The 20,479-nt window shown below is 41.0% G+C and overlaps 1 protein-coding gene and 1 gene segment (V, D, J or C); both read left to right on the top strand.

Annotated features, from left to right (window-relative positions):
* Positions 1-20,479, top strand: part of LOC125707135 (uncharacterized) — a 44,335-nt gene that overhangs the window by 16,065 nt on the left and 7,791 nt on the right. For 4 of the 29 annotated variants that reach the window (XR_007382213.1, XR_007382219.1, XR_007382217.1 and 1 more), the window contains exons 1-2: positions 5,825-6,230; positions 11,463-11,654. The gene's annotated coding sequence lies outside the window, so the exon portion shown is untranslated. Of the gene's footprint in view, positions 1-694; positions 869-1,814; positions 1,939-4,049; positions 4,547-4,632; positions 4,768-5,824; positions 6,231-6,489; positions 6,682-6,771; positions 6,903-7,994; positions 8,837-8,922; positions 9,055-11,462; positions 11,655-13,612; positions 13,805-13,890; positions 14,014-16,390; positions 16,919-17,004; positions 17,137-20,479 lie in introns of those variants that run through there. The other 25 variants (XR_007382222.1, XR_007382228.1, XR_007382209.1 and 22 more) reach the window with 21 other exon arrangements.
* LOC125707139 (T cell receptor beta variable 6-1-like) lies at positions 14,540-15,645 on the top strand. The segment is given in 2 exon segments: positions 14,540-14,637; positions 14,878-15,645. Coding segments are annotated over 2 exon segments (369 nt in total).

Raw genomic sequence — 20,479 nt, 5'->3', positions numbered from 1 at the left:
AAGATGCCTATAAAATTAATTTTGAAATAACTGGAGATGGGACCAAAGAAGCATTTCTCCATATTCACAAAGTAAGAGATACAGACTCGGCTGTGTATTTTTGTGCAGCAAGTTATACACAGTTCTGAAGATTCTGTCTCTCTTCTACAAAAACCCTTCGCTGTTTCTGTGGTCTCTGAAACCAGAAAGAGTAACACAGCTGCTCAAATCCATTATAGTTATTTTGATTCAGTGGCAGTTCAAACAGTACAGCTGCCTTTCATAAATATCACAAACATTTCTTATAGTTTGCATTGTTATTTCTGAGATATTTGAAATTCAAAATCTCGTCTGATTTAAAATCCCAGCATCACTCGATTGCCCTGCACTGTCAAGGTGAGACCAAATCTTCTGGGGCCCTTTGAATGGGGTCATGATGGGAGGGGAATAAGGGGGAAGCTCATCCTCCTCTTTTTACACTCACACCATCACTTCCTCCCTCCCTCAGGTCCTGATTAGTGCAGTTTGCTGTTTCTCTGTTTCCTCCCTGAAGAGTGAATATGGCCAGAGTTGTCATATTTGTAGTCATTTTGCTCTGGGAGAAAGGTAAGGTTATGGAATTTAGAGCTAAAATTGTTATGTAATTTTGCAGATTGGTTTTAAACAAAACACAGGGATTCTTGCATTTCTCACTTTCACAATGATTGTCCTGCAGGTCACAGTGAAGACAGTGGTGTTACACAGAATCCAAACATTCTCTGGGCTCCTATAGGGACTTCTGGTCAGATGAACTGCAGTCACAACAAGGGCGTCAATTACAACCAAATGTACTGGTACCACCAGCGCCCAGGGGAGAACATTCAGCTCATTGTGTTTACTGCTGTTGGAGGTAAACCTGACTTTGGGAATTTAAACCAAAGTAATTATGAAGCTGAAAAACTTCAGTATGAAACTGGATCTTTCTCAGTGATAAATTTGAAGCCAGAAGACAGTGGTGTGTATTTCTGCGCAGTGAGTCAACACAGTGATGCAGACTGATTGCACAGCTGTACAAAAGAATGAATATTTAGCTCACGTTTTATGCAAGTTGCAGTACTTAATCTCTCCTGTTGGGGGGTCTACAACTCAATTAGATGAATTTCAGAAACACTGTGACAGCATTCTGAATTTAATGTAGCCGACTGAAATGCTTAAATGCAAACGTATAGGGATGGACTGTCAGTCCAGTGGAGAGAGTGACATTCGAAAATAGCTGAGCTTATAGCCTGACCTGGATGAAGCCATGGGATGAGAAGGAAATGTGAGCTTCAACATGATTATGAATTACTGCTTAAACCCAAAAATTATCTGTAGTTTCTGTATCTCTGGCTGTATAGTAAACAGAAAAATGTGTTAATTTCTGCACATCACATTCTTTTGTTTGCCCATTATCTGTTGGGGTAAAAACTCTTACTGTGCACATTCCTTTAGAAATAAAATGCAGTGTTACAACCTCATTCTTAGTTCATGGAATAATACACTTACACATTTATTGTTTTGTCTTCCTGTAATTGCAGAGTGTCAGATGTAATGATGACTGTGACAAGCAGACACTCCTGTCAACAGCTTCACCCATTTATATCCAGTGACGTCACTTCCTGTCTGCCAGAAGTATTCAAAGTCAGTGACATTTCTCTCTGTATCGAATTCTGCTGTCAACATGTTCCAGAGACATAACATTCTTCTTATTTTTCTATGGGTGACAGGTAACAAAGTCCTGTACGTGTTTGACTTTGAGCATCTTTGATAATCAGTGTGGATGGATGGACATCTTCTAATCTCTTCTGTTTCTGCAGGGCTCTCACTCGGCAACAAAGTTAATCAGAGTCCTCCTGCTCTGTTGGTCAAACCGAATAATTCTGTAGAATTCAGCTGTAGCCATAAGATTCCAGACTACTACACGATACTGTGGTACCAGCAAAAGGAAGACAATAGTTTAAAACTCATAGGATATACTTATACCACTTCCCCTACTATGGAAGATGCCTATACAAATCAATTTAAGATAAGTGGAGATGGAGCAAAAGAAGCATTTCTCCATATTCCCAAAGTAAGAGATGTGGACACGGCTGTGTATTTTTGTGCAGCTAGTATACACAGTCCTGAAGATTCTGTCTCTCTTCTACAAAAACCCTTCGCTGTTTCTGTGGTCTCTGAAACCAGAAAGAGTAACACAGCTGCTCGAAACCATTATATATTTTTCGATTCGGTGCCAGTTCATACGTTTGTCCTCATCCATGCCAGCTCCCCCAGTCTGGATCTGATAGCCTAGAAAATTGATGGTTCAACGTAAGATTTCATACCTTTGATGTAGAGGTGACAGTCACAGAGACGCTACAGTACCCACCTACACTAACATGTTCCATATGTTGTTCCAGCCTGAGCGATTGATGGACCATTAGCCAAACCGTACGGCATTACTACATATTCATACAGACCATTTATGAAGGAGGTCAGTATGACTATGACCCATTATGATGGAGCTTTTCCATTCATCTTCAGCCCAGCTGTGAATGAGGAGTGGAGCTACTTCAGCGCAATGGGAATAAGGGGTAGCGGTTCTTGGCATTCACAGTGATGCCCATTTACAGCCGAGTATTTGATGCAGGGGTGCGGCCCCCAAAAGAAGCCAGAAGCCCCAGGGGAGGCTGATGAGCACATAATACCTTGTTTAAGGGATTTGCGCACGTAGGTTTCCATCGCCTCCTCCTCTGGCCAGAACAGAGAGAATATGAGCGCCTCAGGCAACGGGGTACCTTCCTTTAGATCTATGGCACAGTCTGAGCATCTACGTGGGGGAGGCCAAACGCCTTGGACTTGTTGAAGACGCCAGCAAAGTTGTGGTATTCCTTCAGAATTAGGACCCCTCCATCAGGCAGTGGGCTCTCCACTCCGCAAGGTACAGTAGGGTGAGACAGGCAGAGAAACACTAGGGAGACCATGATCGGAGTTTCCCCGCCTGCCAGTCTATGTGAGGATGGTTGCGTTGGAGCCAAGAGCGCCTGACGCTGCCTCTGATGGAGGTGAGCACCAGGAGCTGTGGCAGTGTGGTCCAGTGGGTTACCTGACCTGCGGTGAGGGGGAAACCATCCATTCCCTGCTCGGTGAGCTGGATCTCTGCTGGGTCCATGAGAAGGCTCAGGTCTGGACAGGAGACGGAGTAGAGACACTCAATGAGCTGCAAAAGGACCAACAAAGCCTCACACTGAATGCGAGGTGCGGCGGGGATTTTACAGGGCGGAGCACGTGGCCTCGCTTGACAGTGATGAGCCGGTATTCTCACAAGGAGGGGGCGTAACAGAAACAATAACTAATGATCATTAAACAATTAGATAATACATTCATCCAACTTCCCACCACATATGCTAATGTGAAATTCCATGCAAATAAACAGAATTTCTATATTCTATGAAATATGACAATAAATACACGGCTGACCAGAGTGTGGAGAACAAAGCAAGCGAGTGGCTGAAGGAAAAAATAATCGGATTGTTTTTAGTTCTCCTGTTCAGAGGGGGGGGGGGCAGCACATTTTCACCTACGGGCCTGTCGGCTTCCCCATCCATTCATACACACAAAGTTAGATATCACTTGGGCTGTTGTTACATGTACATTTTTTATTGATTTTTGTGTAATAGTTAAGTAAATAATAATGTCAATAAAATGCATTTTTCAGTGATGTTTCTATGGAATGATTTACCTAAGTACTGCTAAATGTTTCTGTTACATTATTACATTTGGGTCATGTCCAGTTACATTTTGATTTACTTTATTAATGCAATGTGTTACAAATAGTTAAGACATAATATATTTTTTATTTCAGTCACACAAGACTCTCGTTCAAACTTGAGACTAGAAAGCCCTTCATATCACGCTTCATATGGCAACTTTGAGATTCAAAGAGACTAAGTTGCTGAGAAATGCCCATATGGTACAGTATGTCTTAAGTGCTGTTTCACAACCTCTGTCTGAGTTGTAAAGAAAGGTGGAATGTTCAGGTCCAGAAAGTAAAAATCGAGACCAAGATTTTGTTTCAGCCAGACAACGGAGTACACTGTGACTGTGACTCTGAGCGCGACTGTGACTCTGAGTGTGACTGTGACTCAAATGCTTGGCTGAAACAAAATCATGGTTTGGATTTTCACTTTCTGGACCTAAACTAACTACCTACAGTATTATAGTGAACAAAGGGTAAAAAAAGATGTTTTTATTTCTGCACATCATATTCCTGATGATGTGGTCAAGAGGTCAACATTCCTGTAAATGTCAAATTTGTTGGCGTGTCCTCATTTTTATTTAATACATACATACCCTAAGTTTTTTCCTCCTGTAATAGCAGAGTGGCAGATGTAATGATGACTGTGACAAGCAGACACTCCTGTCGGCAGCTTCACCCATTTATATTCAGTGACGTCACTTCCTGTCTGCCAGAAGTATTCAAAGTCAGTGACATTTCTCTCTGTATCGAATTCTGCTGTCAACATGTTCCAGAGACATAACATTCTTCTTATTTTTCTATGGGTGACAGGTAACAAAGTCCTGTAAATGTTTTACTTTGAGCATCTTTGATAATCTGTGTGGATGGACATCTTCTAATCTCTTCTGTTTCTGCAGGGCTCTCACTCGGCAACAAAGTTAATCAGAGTCCTCCTGCTTCGTTGGTCAAACCTAATGATCCTGCAGAATTCAGCTGTAGCCATAAGATTCCAAGCTACAACACGATACTGTGGTACCAGCAACAGGAAGGCAATGATTTAAAACTCATAGGATATGTTTATACCACACTCAATACTACTGAAGATGCCTATAAAAGTAATTTTGAAATAACTGGAGATGGGAGAAAAGACGCAGTTCTCCGTATTGCCAGTGTGACAGATGTGGACTCAGCCGTGTATTTTTGTGCAGCAAGTTATGCACAGTTGTGAAAATTCTCTCTGTCTCCTACAAAAACCATAAACCAGAAAGAGTAACACAGCTGCTCAAATCCATTATAGTTATTTTGATTCAGTGCCAGTTCAAAGAGTACAGCTGCCTTTCATAAATATCACAAACATTTCTTATAGTTTGCATTGCTATTTCTGAAATATTTGAAATTCAAAATCTCGTCTGATTTAAAATCCCAGCATCAGTCGATCGCCCTGCACTGTCAAGGTGAGACCAAAGCTTCTGGGGCCCTTTGAATGGGGTCATGATGGGAGGGGAATAAGGGGGAAGCTCATCCTCCTCTTTTTAAACTCACACCATCACTTCCTCCCTCCCTCAGGTCCTGCTTAGTGCAGTTTGCTGTTTCTCTGTTTCCTCTCTGAAGGGTGAATATGGCCAGAGTTGTCATATTTGCAGTCATTTTGCTCTGGGAGAAAGGTAAGGTTATGAACTTAAGTACTAAAATTTCTATGTGAAATATGAATGCAGCTTTATTTTAAGCAAAACACAGAGATTCTTACATTTCTCATTCTTTAACACTAATTGTCCTACAGGTCATGGTGAAGACAGTGGTGTTACACAGAATCCACACATTCTCTGGGCTCCTATAGGGACTTCTGGCCAGATGAACTGCAGTCACAATAAGGGTGCTTCCTACTTCCAAATGTACTGGTACCACCAGCGCCCAGGGGAGAACATGCAGCTCATTGTGTTTACTGCTGTTGGAAGTAAACCTGACTTTGGGAATTTAAACCAAAGTAATTATGAAGTTGAAAAACTTCAGTATGAAACTGGATCTTTCTCAGTGAAAAATTTGAAGCCAGAAGACAGTGGTGTGTATTTCTGCGCAGTGAGTAAACACAGTGATGCAGACTGATTGCACAGCTGTACAAAAGAATGAATATTTAGCTCACGTTATATGCAAGTTGCAGTACTTAACCACTCCTGTTGGGGGGTCTATAACTCAAGTAGACGACTTACAGAAACACTGTGACAGCATTCTGAATGTAATGTAGCCGACTGAAATGCTTAAATGCAGACATATAGGGATGGATTGTCAGTCCAGTGGAGAGAGTGACATTCTAAAACAGCTGAGCTTAAAGCCTGACCTGGATGAAGCCATGGGATTTGGGAAAGAGAAGCCAGTCACACATGTGGGCGTCTGAAGTTTATACTGGAGGATGGCCAGTCTGAAGGGACCATCACCTCATAACAGGCCCCCTGTGATGTAGGACTCACAGCATCAAATGTACTGTATGTTACTCAAATCCCACAAGCTGAAATTTCAGGTAAGCTAATGATTTAATAGCTTATGTCTTATGACAAGTCTGAGCTTCTAAACAATTGTTAATTAGTGGTTAAACCCAAAAATTATGTACATTTTCAGTACATATGGCTGTATAGTAAACAAAAAATGTGCTTATTTCTGTGCATCATATTCTTTTGTTCATCCATCATCTCTTAGAAATGAAATGCAGTGTTACCTCCTCATTCTTAGCTAATGGAATATTAAACTTACATATTTATTGTTTTTTCTTCCTGTAATAGCAGAGTGGCAGATGTAATGATGACTGTGACAAGCAGACACTCCTGTCGGCAGCTTCACCCATTTATATTCAGTGACGTCATTTCCTGTCTGCCAGAAGTATTCAAAGTCAGTGACATTTCTCTCTGTATCGAATTCTGCTGTCAACATGTTCCAGAGACATAACATTCTTCTTATTTTTCTATGGGTGACAGGTAACAAAGTCCTGTACATGTTTTACTTTGAGCATCTTTGATAATCAGTGTGGATGGATGGACATCTTCTAATCTCTCCTGTTTCTGCAGGGCTCTCACTCGGCAACAAAGTTAATCAGAGTCCTCCTGCTCTGTTGGTCAAACCTAATGATCCTGCAGAATTCAGCTGTAGCCATAAGATTCCAAGCTACAACACGAAACTGTGGTACCAGCAAAAGGAAGACAATGATTTAAAACTCATAGGATATACTTATACCACTTCCCCTACTATGGAAGCTCCATATACAAATCAATTTAAGATAAGTGGAGATGGAGCAAAAGAAGCATTTCTCCATATTCCCAAAGTAAGAGATGTGGACACGGCTGTGTATTTTTGTGCAGCTAGTATACACAGTCCTGAAGATTCTCTCTCTCTTCTACAAAAACCCTTCGCTGTTTCTGTGGTCTCTGAAGCCAGAAAGAGTAACACAGCTGCTCAAATCCATTATAGTTATTTTGATTCAGTGCCAGTTCAAACAGTACAGCTGCCTCATAAATATCACAAACATTTCTTATAGTTTGCATTGCTATTTCTGAAATGCTTGAAATGGAAAAGCTCGTTTGATTTAAAATCCCAGCATCACTCGATCGCCTTGCACTGTCAAGGTGAGACCAAAGCTTCTGGGGCCCTTTGAATGGGGTCATGATGGGAGGGGAATAAGGGGGAAGCTCATCCTCCTCTTTTTACACTCACACCATCACTTCCTCCCTCCCTCAGGTCCTGGTTACTGCAGTTTGCTGTTTCTCTGTTTCCTCTCTGAAGGGTGAATATGGCCAGAGTTGTCATATTTGCAGTCATTTTGCTTCGGGGAAAAGGTAAGGTTATGGAATTCAGAGCTAAAATTATTTATCTACAAAAATATAGCTTGGATTTAAACAAAACACAAGGATTCTTACATTTCTCATTCTTTCATACTAATTGTCCTGCAGGTCATGGTGAAGACAGTGGTGTTACACAGAATCCATACATCCTCTGGGCTACTATAGGGACTTCTGGTCAGATGAACTGCAGTCACAACAAGGGTGCTTCCTACACCCAAATGTACTGGTACCACCAGCGCCCAGGGGAGAACATGCAGCTCATTGTGTTTACACTTGCTGGGTTTCCAAATGAGTTTGGGACAGTAAATCAGAGTAATTATGATGTCGAAAAACTTCAGTATGAACTTGGGTCTTTCAAAATAAAAAGTCTGAAGCCAGAAGACAGTGGTGTGTATTTCTGCGCAGTGAGTCAACACAGTGATGCAGACTGATTGCACAGCTGTACAAAAGAATGAATATTTAGCTCACGGTTTATGTATGTTGCAGTACTTAACCACTCCTGTTGGGGGGTCTATAACTCAAGTAGCGACTTACAGAAACATTGTGACAGTATTCTCAATTTAATATAGCCGAGTGAAATGCTTAAATGCAAACATATAGGGATGGACTGTCAGTCCAGTGGAGAGAGTGACATTCTAAAATAGCTGAGCTTAAAGCCTGACCTGGATGAAGCCATGGGATTTGGGAAAGGGAAGCCAGTCACACATGTGGGCGTCTGAAGTTTATACTGGAGGATGGTCAGTCTGCAGGGACCGTCACCTCATAACAGACCTCCTGTGATGTAGGACTCACAGCATCAAATATACTGTATGTTACTCAAATCCCACAAGCTGAAGTTTCAGGTAAGATAAGGATTTAATAGCTTGCTTCTTATGACAAGTCTGAGCTTCTAAACGATTGTTAATTACTGGTTAAACCCAAAAATTATGTACATTTTCAGTACCGATGGCTGTACAGTAATCAGAAAAATGTGCTTATTTCTGTGCATCATATTCTTTTGTTCATCCATTATCTGTTAGAAATGAAATGCAGTGTTACCTCCTCATTCTTAGCTAATGGAATATTAAACTTACATATTTACTGTTTTGTCTTCCTGTAATAGCAGAGTGGCAGATATAATGATGACTGTGACAAGCAGACACTCCTGCCGGCAGCTTCACCCATTTATATTCAGTGACGTCACTTCCTGTCTGCCAGAAGTATTCAAAGTCAGTGACATTTCTCTCTGTATCGAATTCTGCTGTCAACATGTTCCAGAGACATAACATTCTTCTTATTTTTCTATGGGTGACAGGTAACAAAGTCCTGTACATGTTTTACTTTGAGCATCTTTGATAATCAGTGTGGATGGACATCTTCTAATCTCTTCTGTTCCTGCAGGGCTCTCACTCGGCAACAAAGTTAATCAGAGTCCTCCTGCTCGGTTGGTCAAACCTAATGATCGTGTAGAATTCAGCTGTAGCCACAAGATTCCAAGCTACGACACGATACTGTGGTACCAGCAAAAAGAAGACAATAGTTTAAAACTCATAGGATATACTTTTACCACTTCCCCTACTATGGAAGATGCCTATACAAATCAATTTAAGATAAGTGGAGATGGAGCAAAAGAAGCATTTCTCCATATTCCCAAAGTAAGAGATATGGACACGGCTGTGTATTTTTGTGCAGCAAGTTACACACAGTTCTGAAGATTCTGTCTCTCTTCTACAAAAACCCTTTGCTGTTTCTGTGGTCTCTGAAACCAGAAAGAGTAACACAGCTGCTCGAAACCATTATAGATTTTTCGATTCGGTGCCAGTTCATACGTTTGTCCTCATCCATGCCAGCTCCCCCTGGCTGGATCTGATAGCCTAGAAAATCAATGGTTCAACGTAAGAATTCACACCTTTGATGTAGAGGTGACAGTCACAGAGACGCTATAGAACCCACCTACACTAACATGTTCCATATGTTGTTCCAGCTTGGGCGATTGATGGACTGTTAGCCAAACCGTACGGCATTACTACATATTCATACAGACCATTTATGAAGGAGGTCAGTATGACTATGACCCATTATGATGGAGCTTTTCCATTCATCTTCAGCCCAGCTGTGAATGAGGAGTGGAGCTACTTCAGCGCAATGGGAATAAGGGGTAGCGGTTCTTGGCATTCACAGTGATGCCCATTTACAGCCGAGTATTTGATGCAGGGGTGCGGCCCCCAAAAGAAGCCAGAAGCCCCAGGGGAGGCTGATGAGCAGATAATACCTTGTTTAAGGGATTTGCGCACGTAGGTTTCCATTGCCTCCTCCTCTGGCCAGAACAGAGAGAATATAAGCGCCTCAGGCAACGGGGTACCTTCCTTTAGATCTATGGCGCAGTCTGAGCATCTACGTGGGGGAGGCCAAACGCCTTGGACTTGTTGAAGACGCCAGCAAAGTTGTGGTATTCCTTCAGAATTAGGACCCCTCCATCAGGCAGTGGGCTCTCCACTCCGCAAGGTACAGTAGGGTGAGACAGGCAGAGAAACACTAGGGAGACCATGATCGGAGTTTCCCCGCCTGCCAGTCTATGTGAGGATGGTTGCGTTGGAGCCAAGAGCGCCTGACGCTGCCTCTGATGGAGGTGAGCACCAGGAGCTGTGGCAGTGTGGTCCAGTGGGTTACCTGACCTGCGGTGAGGGGGGAACCATCCATTCCCTGCACGGTGAGCTGGATCTCTGCTGGGTCCGTGGGAAGGTTCAGGTCTGGACAGGAGACGGAGTAGAGACACTCAATGAGCTGCAAAAGGACCAACAAAGCCTCACACTGAATGCGAGGTGCGGCGGGGATTTTACAGGGCGGAGCACGTGGCCTCGCTTGACAGTGATGAGCCGGTATTCTCACAAGGAGGGGGCGTAACAGAAACAATAACTAATAATCATTACACAATTAGATAATACATTCATCCAACTTCCCACCACATATGCTAATGTGAAATTCCATGCAAATAAACAGAATTTCTATATTCTATGAAATATGACAATAAATACACGGCTGACCAGAGTGTGGAGAACAAAGCAAGCGAGTGGCTGAAGAAATAAATTATCAGATTGTTTTTAGTTCTCCTGTTCAGAGGGGGGGGGGCAGCACATTTTCACCTACGGGCCTGTCGGCTTCCCCATCCATTCATACACACAAAGTTAGATATCACTTGGGCTGTTGTTACATGTACATTTTGTCTTGATTTTTGTGTAATATTTATGTAAATAATAATGTCAATAAAATGCATTTTTCAGTGATGTTTCTATGGAATGATTTTCCTAAGTACTGATAAATGTTTCTGTTGCATTATTACATTTGGGTCATGTTCAGTTACATTTTGATTTACTTTATTAATGCAATGTGTTACCAATAGCTAAGACATAATATATTTTTTATTTCAGTCACACAAGACTCTCGTTCAAACTTGAGACTAGAAAGCCCTTCATATCATGCTTCATATGACAACTTTGAAATTCAAAGAGACTAAATTGCTGAGAAATGCCCATATGGTACAGTATGTCTTAAGTGCTATTTCACAACCTCTGTCTGAGTTATAAAGAAAGGTGGAATGTTCAGGTCCAGAAAGTAAAAATCGAGACCAAGATTTTGTTTCAGCCAGACAACGGAGTACACTGTGACTGTGACTCTGAGTGCGACTGTGACTCTGAGTGTGACTGTGACTCAAATGCTTGGCTGAAACAAAATCATGGTTTGGATTTTCACTTTCTGGACCTATACTAACTACCTACAGTATTATAGTGAACAAAGGGTAAAAAAAGATGTTTTTATTTCTGCACATCATATTCCTGATGATGTGGTCAAGAGGTCAACATTCCTGTAAATGTCAAATTTGTTGGCGTGTCCTCATTTTTATTTAATACATACATACCCTAAGTTTTTTCCTCCTGTAATAGCAGAGTGTCAGATGTAATGATGACTGTGACAAGCAGACACTCCTGTCGGCAGCTTCACCCATTTATATTCAGTGATGTCACTTCCTGTCTGCCAGAAGTCTTCAAAGTCAGTGACATTTCTCTCTGTATCGAATTCTGCTGTCAACATGTTCCAGAGACATAACATTCTTCTTATTTTTCTATGGGTGACAGGTAACAAAGTCCTGTACGTGTTTTACTTTGAGCATCTTTGATAATCAGTGTGGATGGACATCTTCTAATCTCTCCTGTTTCTGCAGGGCTCTCACTCGGCAACAAAGTTAATCAGAGTCCTCCTGCTCTGTTGGTCAAAGCTAATGATCCTGCAGAATTCAGCTGTAGCCATAAGATTCCAAGCTACAACACGATACTGTGGTACCAGCAAAAGGAAGACAATGATTTAAAACTCATAGGATATACTCTTACCACTTCCCCTACTATGGAAGATGCCTATACAAATCAATTTAAGATAAGTGGAGATGGAGCAAAAGAAGCATTTCTCCATATTCCCAAAGTAAGAGATACAGACTCAGCCGTGTATTTTTGTGCAGCAAGTTATACACAGTTCTGAAGATTCTGTCTCTCTTCTACAAAAACCCTTCGCTGTTTCTGTGGTCTCTGAAACCAGAAAGAGTAACACAGCTGCTCAAATCCATTATAGTTATTTTGATTCAGTGCCAGTTCAAACAGTACAGCTGCCTTTCATAAATATCACAAACATTTCTTATAGTTTGCATTGCTATTTCTGAAATATGTGAAATTCAAAATCTCGTCTGATTTAAAATCCCAGCATCAGTCGATCGCCCTGCACTGTCAAGGTGAGACCAAAGCTTCTGGGGCCCTTTGAATGGGGTCATGATGGGAGGGGAATAAGGGGGAAGCTCATCCTCCTCTTTTTACACTCACACCATCACTTCCTCCCTCCCTCAGGTCCTGCTTAGTGCAGTTTGCTGTTTCTCTGTTTCCTCTATGAAGGGTGAATATGGCCAGAGTTGTCATATTTGCAGTCATTTTGCTTCGGGGAAAAGGTAAGGTTATGGAATTTAGAGCTAAAATTATCTATCTATAAAAAATATAGCTTGGATTTAAACAATACATGGAGATTCTTACATTTCTCATTCTTTCACACTAAATTTCCTACAGGTCATGGTGAAGACAGTGGTGTTACACAGAATCCACACATCCTCTGGGCTACTATAGGGACTTCTGGCCAGATGAACTGCAGTCACAATAAGGGTGCTGGCTACACCCAAATGTACTGGTACCACCAGCGCCCAGGGGAGAACATGCAGCTCATTGTGTTTACACTTGCTGGGTTTCCAAATGAGTTTGGGACAGTAAATCAGAGTAATTATGATGTCAAAAAACTTCAATATGAACGTGGGTCTTTCAAAATAAAAAGTCTGAAGCCAGAAGACAGTGGTGTGTATTTCTGCACAGTGAGTCAACACAGTGATGCAGACTGATTGCACAGCTGTACAAAATAATGAATATTTAGCTCACAGTTTATGTATGTTGCAGTACTTAACCACTCCTGTTGGGGGGTCTATAACTCAAGTAGACGACTAAGTCTACTTAGTAAGACGGAATTTAATGTAGCCAAGTGAAATGCTTAAATGCAAACATATAGGGATGGACTGTCAGTCCAGTGGAGAGAGTGACATTCTAAAATAACTGAGCTTAAAGCCTGACCTGGATGAAGCCATGGGATTAGGGAAAGGGAGGCCAGTCACACATGTGGGCGTCTGAAGTTTATACTGGAGGATGGTCAGTCTGAAGGGACCGTCACCTCATAACAGACCCCCTGTGGTGTAGGACTCACAGCATCAAATATGTTGTATGTTACTCAAATCCCACAAGCTGAAGTTTCAGGTAAGATAAGGATTTAATAGCTTGCTTCTTATGACGAGTCTGAGCTTCAAAACGATTGTTAATTACTGGTTAATCACAAAAATTATGTACATTTTCAGTACCGAGGGCTGTACAGTAATCAGAAAACTGTACTTATTTCTGTGCATCATATTCTTTTGTTCATCCATTACCTGTTAGAAATAAAATGTAGTGTTACCTCCTCATTCTTAGCTAATGGAATAATACACTTACACATTTATTGTTTTGTCTTCCTGTAATAGCAGAGTGGCAGATGTAATGATGACTGTGACAAGCAGACACTCCTGTCGGCAGCTTCACCCATTTATATTCAGTGACGTCACTTCCTGTCTGCCAGAAGTCTTCAAAGTCAGTGACATTTCTCTCTGTATCGAATTCTGCTGTCAACATGTTCCAGAGACATAACATTCTTCTTATTTTTCTATGGGTGACAGGTAACAAAGTCCTGTACGTGTTTTACTTTGAGCATCTTTGATAATTAGTGTGGATGGACATCTTCTAATCTCTTCTGTTTCTGCAGGGCTCTCACTCGGCAACAAAGTTAATCAGAGTCCTCCTGCTCTGTTGGTCAAACCTAATGATCCTGCAGAATTCAGCTGTAGCCATAAGATTCCAAGCTACTACATGATACTGTGGTACCAGCAACAAAAAGACAATGATTTAAAACTCATAGGATATGTTAATTACAAAAACAATAATACTGAAGCTCCATATACAAATCAATTTGAAATAACTGGAGATGGAGCAAAAGAAGCATTTCTCCGAATTGCCAGTGTGACAGATGTGGACTCAGCCGTGTATTTTTGTGTAGCAAGTTATGCACAGTTGTGAAAATTCTCTCTGTCTCCTACAAAAACCATAAACCAGAAACAGTAACACAGCTGCTCGAAACCATTATATTTATTTTGATTCAGTGCCAGTTCAAAGAGTACAGCTGCCTTTCATAAATATCACAAACATTTCTTATAGTTTGCATTGTTATTTCTGAAGTATTTGAAATTCAAAATATCGTCTGATTTAAAATCCCAGCATCAGTCGATCGCCCTGCACTGTCAAGGTGAGACCAAAGCTTCTGGGGCCCTTTGAATGGGGTCATGATGGGAGGGGAATAAGGGGGAAGCTCATCCTCCTCTTTTTAAACTCACACCATCACTTCCTCCCTCCCTCAGGTCCTGCTCAGTGCAGTTTGTTGTTTCTCTGTTTCCTCTCTGAAGGGTGAATATGGCCAGAGTTGTCATATTTGCAGTCATTTTGCTTTTGGAGAAAGGTAAGGTTATGAACTTAAGAGGTAAAATTATTTATCTAGAATAGAATAGAATAGAATAGAATAGAATAGAATAGAATAGAATAGAATAGCTACTTTATTGTCATTCAGAACATACACCTGTTAATGCACATCAGAACAAAATTATAAAATAATTTATAAAATATAAAAACTATTGTTTGATTTTAAACAATACTTCGGAATTCTTGCATTTCTCATTCCTTCTCATTGATTGTCCTACAGGTCATGGTGAAGACAGTGGTGTTACACAGCATCCACACATTCTCTGGGCTCCTGTAGGGACTTCTGGCCAGATGAACTGCAGTCACAATAAGGGCATCACCTACTACCAAATGTACTGGTACCACCAGCGCCCAGGGGAGAACATGCAGCTCATTGTGTTTACAGGTTCAGGAGTTACAGCTGACTTTGGGAAATTAAACCCAAGTAATTATGAGGTTATAAACCCTAATGCTGAAAGTGGATCTTTCGTAATAAAAAGTCTGAAGCCAGAAGACAGTGGTGTGTATTTCTGCGCAGTGAGTGAACACAGTGATGCAGACTGATTGCACAGCTGTACAAAAGAATGAATATTTAGGTCATGTTTTATCCACGTTGCAGTACGTAATCTCTCCTGTAGGGGGGCCTGCAACCCAACTAACAACTATCAGATGCTTTGAGCAAGCATACTGAATTTAATCTCTGCCGAACTATGAATTTAGGATGTTTAATTGGAAGTACAAGTCTCATCGACATTTTTTATAACCCAATATAAGTCTAATAACTCCAGCTAAGCCAAATTTGAAGTTAGATTACAACTGTCCTGGTATTTTCCCAGTTTGAATCCCGAGACTCCACTCTCTGTGTTTGCCTGTCCCCCCATTTCAGGTGGGTTTCCTCTTTCTACCTCCGTTTTTAGCTACAATTCAAAGGCAGCCCCTTAGGCTAATTGGCATCTCTAGATTGTGTGCAGTGAGTGACTGTGAATGCGAGTGTTTACATGTATGTGCCCTGTGATTTTCTGGCATCCCATTAAGGGTGTACCCCCCCCCTGCCCCCCCGCCCCCCGCCTTGTGCTCTGTGCTGCCTGGGATGGGCTCTTGTTACTGAGAAGGTGACACTCAAAATTGCAAAGGGATCACCTGTGAATCACCTGGTCATCTTCATGTCCATCTCCAGATGCCTGATAACCTTAAATTCTGGAGTCTGGCCGATCTATCTGTGGACATTAACGTTAATCAAACTATTTATTTCAGATAATTGCAATGTAATACACTTTCCCATTTTCAGTATGGTATCATAGTTCTATTATATGTTTCATTACTACTTCGCCTCAAACTATTTATTAGTTTATAATATATATATCCATCCATCCATCCATTTTCCAAACCGCTTATCCTATTGGGTCGCGGGGGGTCCGGAGCCTATCCCGGTAGCAATGGGCACGAGGCAGGGAACAACCCAGGATGGGGGGCCAGCCCATCGCAGGGCACACTCACACACCATTCACTCACCCATGCACACCTATGGGCAATTTAGCGACTCCAATTAGCCTCAGCATGTTTTTGGACTGTGGGGGGAAACCGGAGTACCCGGAGGAAACCCCACGACGACATGGGGAGAACATGCAAACTCCACACACATGTGACCCAGGCGGAGACTCGAACCCGGGTCCCAGAGGTGTGAGGCAACAGTGCTAACCACTGCACCACCATGCCGCCCCATAATATATATATATATATATATATATATATATATATATATTATTTGAGTCTCACAAACGGACGGTTTAGGCAATCGTGAAACTAGCAAATATTCCACAGCTTGCTTTTTCTGGGCACTGTGCACTTTGAAATTATTAAATTGCTGGTAAATACTCATGTTATGTCTCGTGTGGTTTCAGTACCTGTGGCCGTTACATGTTGCGTGGTTTACATGACAAGTGGGCTTATTTCTGCAGATCATAGTCTTTCATTAGTCCTTTGTTTGATAAGACCGGAACTTTGTAACATTCCTGTAAAAATTAAATATGGTGAAACATCCTAATTTTTACTTAATAGAGCCATAACCTAAAATAGTTATTATGTTGAAATTGAGGAGTATCAGAAATAACGACTGTGGCAAGCAGACACTCCTGTCAGCAGCTTCACCCATTTATATTCAGTGACGTCACTTCCTGTCTGCCAGATGTATTCAAAGTCAGTGACATTTCTCTCTGTATCGAATTCTGCTGTCAACATGTTCCAGAGACATAACATTCTTCTTATTTTTCTATGGGTGACAGGTAACAAAGTCCTGTACATGTTTTACTTTGAGCATCTTTGATAATCAGTGTGGATGGACATCTTCTAATCTCTTCTGTTTCTGCAGGGCTCTCACTCGGCAACAAAGTTAATCAGAGGCCTCCTGCTCGGTTGGTCCAATCTAATGAACGTGTAGAATTCAGCTGTAGCCATAAGATTCCAAACTACAACATGATACTGTGGTACCAGCAAAAGGAAGACAATGATTTGAAACTCATAGGATATGCTTCGAACACTTACATTACTATCGAAGAAGTATATAAAAAGACATTTAATATAACTGGAGATGGTGCAAGAGAAACACTCCTCATTATTCCCAGAGTGAGAGTTGCAGACACGGCCGTGTATTTTTGTGCAGCAAGTATACACAGTCCTGAAGATCCTCTATCTCTTGTGCAAAAACACGTCTTTGGTGTAAGGTCTAACTGATCTCTGAAAGCAGAATGAGGAATGCAGCTGTTCTAAACCATTACTGTTATTCTGATCCAGTGCCAAGTCAAACAGTACAGCTGGCTTTCAAAAATATCACCTATATTTCTCATACATCTCATTGTCAGTTCCAACATCTTGAAACTCAAAATATTCTCTGGTTTAAAATAAGAGCATCAGTCGATTAACCAGAACTGACAAGGATAAACAAAATGCATCTGGGCTCTTAGAATGATATAACGATGGCGGTTCATCAATGAACTAAAAAGTTTCTCCCAGAATATATATTGAAATAATAAACAGTAATAATTTAATAATTAAATGAGACATCCATCAATCTGACAACCATGTATTCCGATCAGATACAATTCCACACCACTGAAATAAGAATTCACATTCTCTCACATATGCAAAGGAATGTGGCGCTGATCTAGAAAGGCTGTTTTACACCATCAGTTGTAAACAGATCCAACAGTAAAGTTACATCTAGTTCATTAAGGCACACAACTATATGATTAGACTTATGATTTTTAAATTCTTCTAACAATATTAGCTAGCTGATGTTTGAATGACAAACAGAATGATTTTGTTAACTACTATACAATCATTGCATGAAGCAAAATCGCAACCTTGATTTTTATTTTATATGTATTTTAGATCTCATGATGTTTTAATGGTGCAAGTGATTTATGTTTACAAGGCTACCACAAAGACGCTAATTGGGATCATTCTGCTTTGTCGAGTAATATCACAAAAGAAAATTGTAATTTGAGTGGAATTGCTTCATACAATTGTCAAAAGTATAACACTGTAAATGGTGCAGATGGGTTGCATTAATTGAATACAGAAGTACTTCTCTTGTGTGCTCATGTGACATTTTATATACATACTGCATGTCATAAGATCCTCCCCTGAAACCTCAAAGCAGGTCAGTGATACATGTCTCTTGCTTCTGTAAGGACATCATGTTGAAAGGAATGAAGAACGTCACCGTTTTGCTGTTCTGGGCTATGGGTAAATTGTCGATGAAACCTTTGTTTACTTTATCAAGCAGTGCTGGTTGGTTTAACCCCCTTGTCTTTCCTTATTTACAGGGCTCGTCCTCAGTAAGGAAGTCAAGCAGAGTCCCTTCGCTCAACTGAAACAGAATGATGATTCTGTAGAATTCAGCTGCAGTCATGGCATTCCATCATACAACACGATACTGTGGTACCAGCAAACGGAAGATGACAGAGCCTTGAAACTTATTGGATATATCTATTACAAGGAATATGAAATTGAAGGTCCATACAAGGATCAGTTCAATATAACTGGGGATGGTGAAAAGGTAGCCTCTCTTCTTATTCCCAAAGTTAAACCTCTACATACCGCAGTGTATTTCTGTGCAGCAAGTGAACACAGTGCTTCAGATCGGCGTATTCCTCTACAAAAAGCCCTTTTCTGATATTTTGTTTCACCAGCCTGTAGCACGAAGGTTAGGGCAGCCGCATTAATCCACCACAGATACTTGTTCGCTTCCCGCAGGTGTTTTATGGCAGACAAAACACATGATGCGAGTTAGTCAAGTTTTTCCATATTATTTGTTTGTTTGTTTTTCCTTATGTTGTTGTTCCAGTAGGATTTTTATACCATCATAAAATATGTTTATGTAAACACAATAGTGATTTTTTTTTTTACCACAAAAAGATTACTTTAGGTGACAGGTTAACATTTTATTAAGAAAAATTAAACACATATGAAAATATTACAGGCAGTTATACATATAAGTTTAAAGAGTTTACTTTTCTCTCTCCTTTTGTCCAGTGGACTGTGATATTGTGATATTTGTAGTTTATATCATGTTCTTAGAAGCAAGGAGATGGAAGTCTGCTTTGCAGTCTGCAGTTCTTGTAAGGAACAACCAGGGATGGGAATAAGTCACTGCCTGGCGAGTCTGAGTCAAGTTTCAAGTCATGTACCCTCAAGTCCAAGTCAAGTCTAAGTCTTTCCAACTCAACTTGCACTTGAGCCACTGCCAATGGAAATATGCAACACAACCAGCTAGCTTCCTGACAGAGCAGCACCAACCTGCAGTACAGGAAAGACTCAGTAGGGGGCAGTGAGACCCATCCTATAGTGAGGAGCTGGATGCTAACTCTGTTCCTCATATAGAGCTGTGTGTGAAACATTGTACAGCTGGAAGGAAGATATTGCTGTTAGCATGGACAGTACTTTCATCAGTTCCATTCTCCTACTGGTCTGTCTCACAGGTGATTATCTCAGGATCATACTGCTAATGCAGGAATGTGCTTTCATCATCATATTGTAACATTATTGCTGTTTTCTTTGTCTTTCAGGTTTCTCTGTAAGTACCGGAGTTCACCAATCTCCTCCTGCGCTTGTCAAGAAGCTCGGAGAATCTGTGCATCTCAGCTGTTCTCACAGAATAGCAAACTACGACCGCATGTACTGGTACCAACAATCAGAATCAGGGAGCCCTCTGAAATATTTGGGATATCTTAATTTTGACCAACCCAATCCTGAAAATGGTATAGAAAGCAGGTTTGTGATGGGCGGAGATGGGAGAAACAACGGCTCATTGAACATCTCCAGTATCGCCATGGCAGACAGTGGAATATATTTCTGTGCAGCAAGTCAACACAGTGGTGCAGGTTCCCACAATGTTTTGCAAAAACTCTTAGACATAGTGGCTCACCTATCTGCACGGCAGATCTAAGCACATTCATAGACTGTATGACGAACTACAGTGTTTCAAACAAATTAAAGTTCAGGCTCAAATTCACAGAAACACATGCATGCATGCATGAAGTATTATGGATCACTTACCTACCTTCATTAAACATGATTGGCAGGTTTCATTGTTCTTATCAGGGAGCCTGTGTGGTTCACATGACAAGTGTGTGTATTTCTGCACATCATATTATTTCATCAGTCCTTTGTTTGATTAGGTGGAAACTTTGTAACATTCCTGTGGAAATGAATCGTGATGAAACATCCTCACTTTTACTTAGTAGATTCATAACCTTAAATATTCATTGTTTTTCTTCCTCCGTGAATTGAGGAGTGTGAGATTTGATGACAACTGTGACAAGCAGACACTCCTGTCGGCAGCT

This window comes from Brienomyrus brachyistius, chromosome 14, assembly GCF_023856365.1.
Source record: "Brienomyrus brachyistius isolate T26 chromosome 14, BBRACH_0.4, whole genome shotgun sequence".
NCBI classification, from domain to species: Eukaryota; Metazoa; Chordata; class Actinopteri; order Osteoglossiformes; family Mormyridae; genus Brienomyrus; species Brienomyrus brachyistius.
The sequence above is the reverse complement of the archived record's forward strand: the minus strand, read 5'-3'. Positions and strand labels throughout refer to the sequence as shown.